Genomic DNA, 13,283 nt, shown 5'->3' on the forward strand with positions numbered 1-13,283 from the left:
GCCTGTTTTATTTTTATCAATCTCTTTTTATGGGCATTGTGTCTCTTTTTAAAAAGTCTCTTTAAGAGTCTGAGATATTCTTATTTTGAAGTCTTGAAATACCTTTGAAAGGTATAGTTTATAATTTCACTTTTAGCAAGAGTGTTACTTTGTTTTATCTTTTGGTACATTCTTCTCTACCTGGTGTTTTTGTGGTTGTCTCCACCTTGCCCCTTGCATCTCCTTTAAAAGGAGGTTTTACATTGGAAGCTTTGGGTTCTTACTCTCCAAGAATATTGGGGAAAATCTCAGTAACCCATCCTGAACCAGTAGGTGACTTGATGTGACTGAGGTCATTTTTGTTTGATTGCCTCTGATCGTTTCCATGTGCATTGCTTCAGTTTTTATTGCCTTCTTTCACAAATAGGAGAGCCCTGCTTAAACCTCTGATTACACAAAATAAGCCCAACTTTGTCCCCATTTTCCATGCTCTCAGATGATTTTAGTTCCTGTTATTTTAGTAAGATTGTGAAATAGGTAACTTGCTTGCTTCTACTTGCTTCTTTTACTGCTACAAGTATGTGTGCGAAGTCATTTCAGTAGTGTCTTACTCTTTGTGACCCCATGGACTGTAGCCCACTAGGCTCCCCTGTCCATGAGATTTTCCAGGCAAGAATACCAGAGTGGGTTGCCATTACCTTCTCCAGCTACAAGCATAGGAGGTTAAAGAACTGGTGTGGTTTGTTGGAATATGTCAAGTCCTTACTGTGTAACCAAAATCACTATTTCCTTATTTTTTTTAAAAAATTAATTAATTAAAAAATAACTAATTAGTTTTGGCTGCACTGAGTTTTTGTTGCTGTGTATAGGCTTTCTCTAGTTGAGGTGAGCAGGGGCTACTGTCTAGTTGGGTTGCGCAGGCTTCTCTTTGTGGTGGCTTCTCGTTGTAGAGCATGGCTCTAGGGCGTGCCAGCTTTAGTAGTTGTGACCCAGGGGCTCTAGAGCTTGGGCTTAGTAACGGTGGTGCATGGGCTTAGTTGCCCTCTCTCATGTGGGATCTCCTTGGAACAAGGATCAAATTCATGTCCCCTGCATTGGCAGGCAGATTCTTAACTACTGGACCACAAGGAAAGTCCTTTGTTTCCTTAATTTTAAGTGAAGATAATAAGTTGGACAGTGATTATGAAGTCTAAATGTTATATTTGTGAAAGTGCTTTATAAACTGACAAACATAATTTAAATGTTAAATTTGTTTATTGTTTAGTCATAGGGATTGTGTTATTACTCTGTTTAAATCTGCCTTTGATTTTCAGGTTGTTCCATTGGCCTGTCATCTATGGCAACAGCCATTATATCAAAACGATAGTGGAACACAGATTTCTAATACTAACGTGGCCTCTTTGGGAAATACAGCTCAGTGCGGTTCTGGGGATGATCAGGTATGTCTTGTAAAACTGGAAAACTGTCTTTCTTTTGATAAGCAGCATGAGAAATTCTGATTTAGCTATGAAGAGTGGAAAGAGGTGAATTAGTTTAATATTCCACTTTTCTAGTAGATCTTTGGCAGCCTTAATTACATAGAACAGCAGTTTACTTTTTTTTGGTCTCAGGATTCCTTTACATTTTTCAAAAGTGTTTTAAAGAGCTTTTGTTTATAAGGGTTGTCTATATCAATATTAACTTATTAAAATTAAATCATTCTAAGAATATTTATTTAAAAATAACAAACCCATTATATATTAACATAAAAATGTGTTTTAAAATGAAAAATTACTGTTTTCCAAAGCAAAAAAAATTGATTGAAAGGATGGCATTGTTTTACATTTTTGCATATCTCTTTAATGTTAGCCTTACTGGAAGACAGTTGTTGAATTAGGGTTCTCCAGAAAAATAGAACCAATAGGAGATAATACATATGTATTTACAATAGTGTTAGTTGCTCAGTTGTGTCCAACTCTTTGCAACCCCATAGGCTGTAGCCCACCAGGCTCCTCTGTCCATGGAATTCTTTAGGCAAGAGTATTGGAGTGGGTAGCCATTTTCTCCTCCAGGGGATCTTCCTGACCCAGGGATCAAACCGAGGCCTCCTGCATTGCAATCAGATTCTTTACTGTCTGAACCACCAGGAAAGCCCACATATATATATATATATGTATATATATATCTATATTTGTGTCTGTGTGTGTATTAAAAGGAATTTGTTGCAGGATTGGGGACCCCTTCTATGGCCCAAAAGTGGGCTCTTGTCTAAACACTTGGATATTAATTATCCAAGGAGACACACTTGCAGACAAAGCAAGAGATTTTGCTGGGGAAAATCACCCAGGTGGCGAGCAGGAGGGTAAGGCAACCCAAGAGAAATGACTCTGCCATGAGGCTTGCAGTCTCTGGTTTTATGATGATGGGGTTTAGTTTCTAGGTTGATCATTCTGTCTCAGGGTCCTTCCTGGTGGTGTGCGCATAGCTCAGCCAAGAGAAGGATCCTGGGAGGTTGGTAGGACATTTGGGCTGGTGTCTCCTCTCTCCTTTTGACCTTTTCCAAATTCTTCCTGATGGTGGTAGCTTGTTACTTCCCCATTATTTACCAGGACCTCCTGTTGTTAAGATAGCAACATGGCAGGCAGTTTCAGTCAGCGTTTCCCTTAACAAATTGGCTCATGTGATTATGGAGGCTGAGAAATCCCAAGGTCTATAATGTGGGGACCCAGGAGTGCTGATAGTTTAATTCCAGTCTTGACCTAGGAGGTGACTGATGGTATATGTTTTAACCCAAGTCTAAAGGCTTGATGACAGGCCAGTGGATGGTGTAAGTTCTGTGCCAAGTCTGATTCCAAAGGCAGAAAACTGTTGTCCCAGCTTGAAGACCATCAGACAGAGAGCGAAGTATCTTTTGCCTAGCCTTTTGTTCTGTTTCAGGCCTTTAATGGATTAGGTGAGGCCTGCCCACATCAGGAAGGGCAGTCTGCTTTACTAAGTCTGTGGATCAAATGTTAACCTCATCCATACATGCTTTCACAGTGCCCAGATTGTTTAACCAAATATCTGGGCACCCTGTGGCCCAGCCAAGTTGACACATAAAAGTAACTGTCATAACTGAATTTTCAGATTTGCTTTCTGCATTTAGTCCATTGGGATATATTGTTTTGCTTAAATTATGTGAAGAAAATCTAACCTTATATAGTACATATAGTACATAATTAGAAAAGGGAGGCCCATGTAACTTCCCTGACAGGATGTCAGTGACCCCTAGGGATCTTCGGACCAGATTTTGGGAACCACTAATTTAGAACATGCTACTGGAGATCAGTGGAGAAATAACTCCAGAAAGAATGAAGGGACAGAGCCAAAGCAAAAACAAAACCCAGTTGTAGATGTGACTGGTGATAGAAGCAAGGGCCGATACTGTGAAGAGCAATATTGCATAGGAACCTGGAATGTTAGGTCCATGAATCAAGGCAAATTGGAAGTGGTCAAACAGGAGATGGCAAGAGTGAACATCAACATTCTAGGAATCAGCAAACTAAGATGGATTGGAATGGGTGAATTTAACTCAGATGACCATTATATCTACTACTGTGGGCAGGAATCCCTTAGAAGAAATGGAGTAGCCATCATGGTCAACAAAAGAGTCTGAAATGCAGTACTTGGATGCAATCTCAAAAATGACAGAATGATCTCTGTTCGTTTCCAAGGCAAACCATTCAATATCACAGTAATCCAATCCTATGCCCCAACCAGTAACACTGAAGAAGCTGAAGTTGAACGGTTCTAGGAAGACCTACAAGGCCTTCCAGAACTAACACCCAAAAAAGATGTCCTTTTGATTATAGGGGACTGGAATGCAAAAGTAGGAAGTCAAGAAACACCTGGAGTAATAGACAAATTTGGCCTTGGAGTACAGAATGAAGCAGGGCAAAGGCTAATAGAGTTTTGCCAAGAGAACACACTGGTCATAGAAAACACCCTCTTCCAACAACACAAGAGAAGACTCTATACATGGACATCACCAGATGGTCAACACTGAAATCAGATTGACTATATTCTTTGCAGCCAAAGATGGAGAAGCTCTGTACAGTCAGCAAAAACAAGACCAGGAGCAGACTGTGGGTCAGAGCATGAACTCCTTATTGCCAAATCTAGACTTAAATTGAAGAAAGTAGGGAAAACCACTAGACCACTCAGGTATGGCCTAAATCAAATCCCTTACAACTATACAGTGGAAGTGAGAAATAGATTTAAGGGACTAGATCTGATAGACCGAGTGCCTGATAAACTATGGACGGAGGTTCGTGACATTGTACAGGAGACAGGGATCAAGAGCATCCTCATGGAAAAGAAATGCAAAAAAGCAAAATGGCTGTCTGAGGAGGCCTTACACATATCTGTGAAAAGAAGAGAAGTGAAAAGCGAAGGAGAAAAGGAAAGATATTCCCATTTGAATGCAGAGTTTTGAAGAATAGCAAGGAGAGATAAGAAAGCCTTCCTCAGTGATCAATGCAAAGAAATAGAGGAAAACAACAGATTGGGAAAGACTAGAGATCTCTTCAAGAAAATTAGAGATACCAAGGGAACATTTCATGCAAAGATGGGCTCGATAAAGGACAGAAGTGGTATGGACCTAACAGAAGCAGAAGATATTAAGAAGAGGTGGCAAGAATACACAGAAGAACTGTACAAAAAAGATCTTCACGACCCAGATAATCACGATGGTGTGATCACTCACCTAGAGCCAGGCATCCAGGAATGTGAAGTCAAGTGAGCCATAGGAAGCATCACTACGAACAAAGCTAGTGGAGGTGATGGAATTCCAGTTGAGTTATTTCAATCTTAAAAGATGATGCTGTGAAAGTGCTGCACTCAATATGCCAGCAAATGTGGAAAACTCAGCCGTGGCCACAGGACTGGAAAAGGTCAGTTTTCGTTCCAATCCCAAAGAAAGGCAATGCCAAAGAATGTTCAAACTACCGCACAACTGCACTCATCTCCCACGCTAGTAAAGTAATGCCCCAAATTCTCCAAGCGAGTTTTCAACAATACGTGAACCAAGGACTTCCAGATGTTCAAGCTGGTTTTAGAAAAGGCAGAAGAACCAGAGATCAAATTGCCAACATCTGTTGGGTCATCGAAAAAGAAAGAGAGTTCTAGAAAAACATGCATTTCTGCTTTATTCACTATGCCAAAACCTTTGTGTGGATTACAAGAAACTGTGGAAAATTCTTAAAGAGATGGGAATACCAGACCACCTTACCTACCTCCTGAGAAATCTGTATGCAGGTCAAGCAGCAGCAGTTAGAACTGGACATGGAATAACGGACTGGTTCCAAATTGGGAAAGGAGTACATCAAGGCTGTTAATTGTCACACTGCTTATTTAACTTATATGCAGAGTACGTCATGCGAAATGCTGGGCTGGATGAAGCATAAGCTGGAATCAAGATGGCAGAAGAAATATCAATAACCTCAGATATGCAGATGATACCACCCTTATGGCAGAAAGCAAAGAAGAACTAAAGAGCTCTTGATGAAAGTGAAAGAGGAGAGTGAAAAGTTGGCTTAAAACTCAACGTTCAGAAAACTAAGATCATGGCATCTGGTCCCATCACTTCAATGCAAATAGTTGGGGAAACAATGGAAACAGTGGCAGACTTTATGTTTTTGGGCTCCAAAATCACTGCAGATGGTGACTGCAGCCTTGAAATTAAAAGACGCTTGCTCCTTGGAAGAAAAGCTGTGGCCAACCTAGACAGCATATTAAAAAGCAGAGACATAACTTTGCCTACAAGGTCCATCTAGTCAAAGCTATGGTTTTTCCAGTAGTCATTAATGGATGTGGATGTTAGACTATAAAGAAGGCTGAATGCCAAAGAATTGATGCTTTTGAACTGTGGTGCTGGCAAAGACTCTTAAGAGTCAGTCCCTTGGACTGCAAGGAGATCCAACCAGTCTATCCTAAAGGAGATCAGTCTTGATTATTCATTGGAAGTACTGATGCTGAAGCTGAAACTCCAATACTTTGTCCACCTGATGCGAACAAGTGACTCATTGGAAAAGACCCTGATGCTGGAAAAGATTGAAGGCTGGAAGAGAAGGGGACGACAGAGGATGAGATGGTTGGATGGCATAACCGACTCGATGGACATCAGTTTGAGTAAGCTCCGTGAGTTGGTGATGGACAGAGAAACCTGGCGTGCTGCATTCCATGGGGTTGCAAAGAGTTGGACACGACTGAGCGTCTGAACTGAATTGATGAACACTTAAGCGTGGTAAAGAAGAAAATGCAGTTAATAAGTGTTACTCAGTCATGTGCAACTCCTTGCAACCCCATTGACTGTAGCCCACCAGGCTCCTGTATCCATGGAGTTTTTCCAGGCAAGAATACTGGTGTGGGTTGCCATTTGCTTCTCCAGGGGATCATCCTGACCTTGGGATCGAACCTGGGTCCCCTGCATTGCAGGCTGATTCTTTACCAACTGGGCTACCAGGGGAGTGTAAATGTGATAGGATAGTTGTCTTCATAAGGTTGCAAAATTATTGAAGTTTAGGAGCTAGAGTGATCGGTGGAGGTCAGAGTATTGACAGGAGAGCAAATGAATACATCTTTCATCTGTAGTGAGGAATAAACTATGTGATGAGGCTCAAACCCTGGTCAACGGGGCTAAGAGATGAGTTAGGACCCGAAATTTTGTTGTAATGAGAGTCCCAAGATGACTGGAATTCCCTTGCTTTCAAACTATTCATTGGCCCACTATCCTCTATTGAATTGAGTGCTCTCAAAAGAAAAAAAAAAAAATTCTCACATTCCTTTTTATTTTTCAAGTATGAAAAATGTATAAAGCGTGTTTCCAATAGCAATTTGATGTTATGGATTTGACTAATTTATCTGACATAGAGGGGATTGGTATATTTTGGAATGTCAAAGGTCTATAATCTGGTAAGCCATAGATGGATAGTGTTAATATTTTGGAATATTTTTCTCTGTATATTTTTCTATAGCTGATATTAGGTAGTGGATAGCTGTGTATCCTTTTTTTTTAAAGCTTACACTTAAGCACATTTGGTTAAAGAAGTTTAACTAATGGAAATAATCCTTTAAACTCTTGCTGAAATTGTGAAATCTTCCTAAATTATAATATATATTTTTATATGTGGGTCATTTGGGAATTAAAAAAATTTGACTTGGTTGAGGAAGAAAATAATGAATATCAGTACATTATATATCTAAGCCTGTTGATAGCCATCAATATAATGTCATTGTCTGATCTTTTTAAACGGATGGGTTAAAATCATTGTTTAACAAAAAATTTTGTTTGTATAATTAATGAAAAACTGCAAGTAGAGGAAACATGGTAAAGAGAAAAGCAGAAATAAGTTAGAAAGTAGAATTGTTACACTGAAGATAGAAAAAATGTATACATTCCTAGCAAATCCAGTCAAGAAAAAAAATAGCTTAATGAAATAGACTTAAAACAAACCTATCAAAGCTTATGGAGTTGAACTAGAACTAAGGAAATCAAGAATGTTATCATAGTACTAACTATCAAAAAGGTTTCTGGATCTAATGAATTCACTGATGAAGTCTTATATTTTTAAGGAAAACAAAATTTCCATGTATAAATATATACAGAACAAGGTTAGAGAACAAAAGCATTTAAAAATACTGATTAATCTTAATGAGTGAAAATGTTAAAGACTGCTAGCAAATCTAATTAAAGGTCTCATCTACCATCTGCCTATACTGTGAAGTTGTTACTTTATGAAGAAATTTATTGCTGTATTTTATCAGATGTAATTGGGAAAAAATGATGCTCTAATCTGTTTGATCAAATTTAGTGCCCATTCCTAATCAAATTAATTTAAAATGAAAATAAAGGAATACTTTAATAGCATGACAGGAAGAATATTCCAAATTATTAGCTAATACTAAATTTGTTTTTTAAGTAACCAGATTTAAACAGAAAATGCCTATAAAACTGGTTACCATTAGTCTTTAATTCAACTTTAGTTCAACATGGCTCCTTAGTGTGGTTTGTGGATTGGTACCAGCCCATGAATTGCCTGTTACTGTCAAGAAATAAAAAGAATTGAGGGGAAGTGTTTAGAACCTTTTATAGCAAGTTGATGTTTTTTAGTACCAGAAAATGACACTTAGACATGTGTTTTGTATTTTGGGCTTATATACCTTTTCAGTTTCATTTTCCTAGTTTTTTTTTTTTTTTTTTTACCTACATTGTAAATTAATTTATTTTTTATTTAATAGTTACCTATTAATTTTTATTAGTATTTTAATAAAATGTTATTCTGTAATGAGTTGGAAGTAGGAAGAACTGATCCTTCCCATAGGTATTTTGAGAGACATTGTTCTGAATCATGCCACTAATATAAGAGTTAACATTTGAAAGAGACAAATGTACCACTCACGCCTCATGAAATCACATGATGTTTTGTATCAAGAGGTCTGCTAGAAACTAGTATAGCAAGTAAGAGTTAGTAAAGTGGTCACGTGTAGAGAATATTGTAGCTTGAGATTTGGAAATTTTTTTTTCAATTTTATTATCATATTGTAGGATTTCATCATGAAGAACCAAATTTATTGTTTTAATGATGAGAAGTAATATTAAAGAATAGCAGAAATGCCAGTGGTTCAACACGTTAAAAGATGTGTAATATTGGGAAAAGGTAAAAAATCTTATTAATATTGTGAAAAAAAGAACAGCTTTGATTTTTTTTTGAAATTTTGATGAAAATGTGAAATAAGAAGCTATATGCTAATGTAAATGGACATTTTAATCTAAATGTTAATATGTATGATAATGCAATTTATGATTTAGCATATTTTCCTTTAAAATTCTTGTTTTAGAGAACAGAATCTTGGCAATGTCTTCCTCAAGAAATGGATTCATCCTACACCTTGGATACAGCCCAGACTGGGTTTAATGTGAGAGAGAAAGGGACTGAAGTGACCGACTTCGCCTCTTTGGAGGAAGGTATATTGACCCAATCAGAAAATCAAGGAAAGAAGACCAACAGAGACCTCTTATGTTCTCCATTGCTAGGTAATACCTCTTTATTTTTAGCTAATAGTAATACCTCACATTTACAAAATACATATGGGGGACTGCAAATCTTGCATCTAAATCCTTGAGTTGAGCTCTGTAGAACTGTACTCAAACGTATTAGCTTGTTTCTGGTTTTTCACACTGGCCAGCTGGTCTAGTTATGTTAAATGTGCAGTTGCTCCTCATTTTATCATTCCCTATTGCTCTTAGAAAGCATAAAAAACTTTCTCTAATGGGTATGCCTCCTCGGTCCTGACTTTGTGGAGTTTTTCTTGGGTGTAACTATATATTATCCTTTGACTACTACTCTCAGAAATGGGGGCTCCATGATGTATAAAAACCAAACAAAAAACAAATGTTCAGCTTACCTAATTAGATTCTTAAAACTAGTTAAGACATACATTATTATCCTAAGTTTTTAGATCCAAACATTGAGATAAAGAGGTTAAATGACTTGTCTGAGGCAGATCTTCCTGCTTTCCTCTGTTTAATATGGAACTAATTTATTTGCTCTTAACAAAAGATAAACTTTAAGTCCTTTTCAAATCATCAAGGTAGGAGGTAGAATTATACTATCATTACTTTAGATTGTTATATATACATAGGAATACTTAGGCAATATGGTAATTTCAATTTTTTTATGCCTACATCATAGTTCAAATATTATTTTGTTTTTCCTTCTGTTTGCTTCAGATTTTTATTTTCAAAAATTTAAGAAAATGCAACAACCACAGATTTTACAGTTAACCTTTGTCAAGAGCATGGGAGTCAACCATGGAGGTGTTTTAACAGAATTTTGTAGAGGAACATGAATTAGTTAATCCAACAAGTTCCTTTCAAATACAAGCAAATGCTATCCAAGTAAAAAGTATCAGTGCCAATGTATTCAGTGATGTAGATCATCAAAGTCAGTTTTAGTTTTATATTTTAAGAAAGATGTTGACAAGAGTTAGAGTTGCCTTGTAAGAGGAGGTAACATTGATAGCATATGAAAGAAAAGACTTTGCTATGATCAGATATTTGAAGGACTATCATGCTAAAGATGAAGCAACTTATTTTTCATTTGTTCATTTATTTAGCAAATATCTAAGTGCCTATTGTGTGTTATATGCTAGGGATATATAGAGAAAGCTATGTTGTCTTTTGGAAAGACAATACAATAAAAGGAAAATAATAGTACCATAGGATGAGTTGGATAATGGTCTAGAGCAGGGCTCTGCAAGCTACCAGTCACAGGCCAAAGCCTGATTTTGTACTGTCTGTGGGCTAAAAAAGGTTTTAGCATCTTTGTAGGATTGTAAAAAACAAATGAACAAAAGAATTACATGGGACAGAGACACCATGTGTGATCAACAAAGCCTAAAATATTTACTCACTGACCTTTTATAGGAAATGTTTGCCAATTCCTACTCTAGAGTTAAAAATGAGACTACAGAACTTACAGGGAGGCTGTTTTCAACTAGTAGAGCCATTTAATAATGGAATATAGCTAATAATAATAATATAGCTAATAATGTTATATAGCTTTGTAATTAAAAAAAGTGAGCATTATGTCACAGCAAATAAGTGAGGTTCTGTAATAGAATAGTTTAAGCATTGGGTTGGAGATTCTGCTACATAACTTGAGTTTTATAACTCCAGTTACTCATTTACTGTAGATAAAATAGAGCATTTTAATTATAGGATCTGTCCTGGGATCTGATGACCAGAGGAAATTTCATCATTGTGATTTTGTTAGGCTTGAATCCAGTCATTGTAGAGTGGATCTCACTAGTGCAAATGCCATGATGATGACTGGGACCAGAACGGTTAGATATTTCAAAAAAGAGTATCCAGGCCAGCAACAGTTGTCCAAGTGTGAGGAAATGTGGGGTCTTTGTTTAAAAATCTTCACAATTCTTAGAGGAATGAAAGATTTCTGTTATGAAGGTTTAAGACTGAGCTTATAAGCCAGAGCCAAGGAAGAATTGTACCAATTAGTCCTTGGTGGTAAATGTTATTGTTATCTTTCAGTTTCTCATTTTTGATTGATCCATTTAATACATAAATAATTGTATTCTGAGTGCCTACTAAATGTAGGAGGTACTTTGCAGTAGGTATTTTGCTAAGCACTGAGGATATAGCTCTGAATAAAGCAGACATGGAATTGGTAATCTAGGTGGGAAGCAAACAGACTGAAGTTTAAAACAAGAATGTGACAGTTATGATAGGAAAGGAATGCAGTATTATTATAGGCATTGTGAAATCAAGAAGGTATGCTGTAGTCACAGTATTACATTCGTATTTAAAGAACATTTCAGTTTTAGCAAAACATCACTTGTCCAGTTAAATTAATATGAAATAGAAAACTATTGGTTTTATAGATTTGTTTCTGTTAATGTTTAATTTTTTGTTTTTTTGTAATTGTATAAATAGTATAAGGAATAAGGAGTTTATACCTAGTTGTACATATTTAGGGGTGTTAGAACTTACTTAAGGTGATGTTCAGGTATTCACAAGCTTTTTTTTTCCTTTAAATTAGCGGTTCTCAAACTTTTTGGCCACACGATTTCCTTGACACACTTTAAAGTTACTGAGAACTTTTGTTGATGTGGCTTATTGATGTTTTCCAATATTAGAAATTATTAAACTGAAAAACTTGAAAAATGAGTTTATCAATTCATTCAAAAGTAGCAACTCCATTGATGTTATAAATTAACCTGGTTTATTAGAAAAATAACTGTTTTCCAAATCAAAAATATTTAGAAGACTAATGTTGTTTTACTTAAAAATGTGTAATGTCTGACTTATTAGAAGACAAACAGATTCTGATGTCTGCTTCTGCCTTCAGTATGTTGCTCTATCATATGTGATGTAGCTTCTGGGAAATTCCATGGTATCCCTATGAGATAATGAGAGTGAATAAGGCAAATGATATGTTAGTATTATTTTGAATATCACTTTGACCCAGGCATCTTCTGGGAGTATCTTAAGGGTGCCTGGGAGCCTGTGAACCACACTTTGATGTAAGATGGAAAGAAACCATCATAATTGTTAGGAGCATTTGCTAAAAAATATAGTGTTTAGGGCTAGACTGTACTCTGGCACATAAGCTATTTGAATGTGAACAAATTACTTAATATTTTTTGAGATTTATGATCATGTTTCCTCATCTATAAGATGACTATAATAATACCTATACTTCAAGGTTGTTATGAGGATTAAATAAAATATTGTATTTTAAGTGCCTACATCTTGTTTAGTTGCTCAGTTGTGTCTGATTCTTTGTGATCACATGGACTGTAGCCCACCAGGTTCCTCTGTCCATGGTATTTTCCAGGTAAGATTGCTGGAGTGGGTAGCCATTTTCTTCTCCAAACTTGGATCTTAATAAATGGTATTTGCTGCTGTTGTTACATTATCATACTAATGCTGTAGAAACTTCCAGATGGCAACATTTAGGTTCTTTAAAATATTATATAAGCTAAGCAGTTAATTATCATTCACAACATTTTTATATTTGAAACTTTGCAGTCCTACAGGACAATTTTGCTTCTCCTGATTTGCCTTTGCTGACATGTTTGACAGAAGATCAAGAGTTTGGGGCTGATGCCTTGTTTCATCAAAGTGAACTAGATTTTGCACCTCTGAGGTAGGATGATTTATTTTTGTACTTGCATACAACTTTTTTACTCATTCTTTTCTTGTTCTAAGTTGTTACTAAATTAATGACTTCTAGTGAGACTCTGGGGTGATGTTCTCAGTACACACTCTGAAGGTAACAAGGCCTTCAGACATGGTACATGTTAATTTGGCAGAATAACACGTGTAAAGATGAGGCAGGGGAGTGTAGTTTATTTAAAAATAATTTCTAATGTATTTTAGCATATTAGGCATATTTTAGTTTAGAAAGCATACTCGATTTTCTTCTTTATATATCTGCTGACTTGCTATCCATCAGCCCACTCCCATTCTGTAAAAAGCATTCATTTCATGATCACTAGCTTGTCTTTCTCATTTTTGTCAGCCAATATTGAGTGAAACTAGTTATCTCTCTTTCCTGTGTAGGAGGTGCAAATAGGAAGTAATGAAGTAGCATGATTTTTCTAATAGATGCATCTAAATTAAGTTATTCCAAATTAATGTCTTTTAGTCATCATGAGAGACAAGTCTCAAATTCTTCAAATCATATTTGGAATTATCCAAGAATATGTTTTCTTCTTTTAGAAATAAAAAAGACAACATAAATGAAAAGCTATAAAATGTTTAC

General features: G+C 36.3%; 1 protein-coding gene across 7 annotated transcripts in view; it reads left to right on the forward strand.

The window, feature by feature from the left end:
• ALMS1 (ALMS1 centrosome and basal body associated protein) overlaps nucleotides 1-13,283 on the forward strand; it is a 196,640-nt gene that overhangs the window by 25,774 nt on the left and 157,583 nt on the right. For all 7 annotated transcript variants that reach the window (XR_014051509.1, XR_014051508.1, XM_081483026.1 and 4 more), the window contains exons 2-4: nucleotides 1,293-1,418; nucleotides 8,836-9,031; nucleotides 12,548-12,665. Coding sequence is in view for 5 of the 7 variants with exons in the window: in XM_081483026.1 (XP_081339152.1) it covers nucleotides 1,293-1,418; nucleotides 8,836-9,031; nucleotides 12,548-12,665 (440 nt within the window). In the remaining 2 variants the exon portion in view is untranslated. The remainder of the gene's footprint in view (nucleotides 1-1,292; nucleotides 1,419-8,835; nucleotides 9,032-12,547; nucleotides 12,666-13,283) is intronic.

Source organism: Giraffa tippelskirchi, chromosome 4 (genome assembly GCF_054371585.1).
Source record: "Giraffa tippelskirchi isolate mGirTip1 chromosome 4, T2T-mGirTip1v1.2.pri, whole genome shotgun sequence".
Classification (NCBI taxonomy): domain Eukaryota; kingdom Metazoa; phylum Chordata; class Mammalia; order Artiodactyla; family Giraffidae; genus Giraffa; species Giraffa tippelskirchi.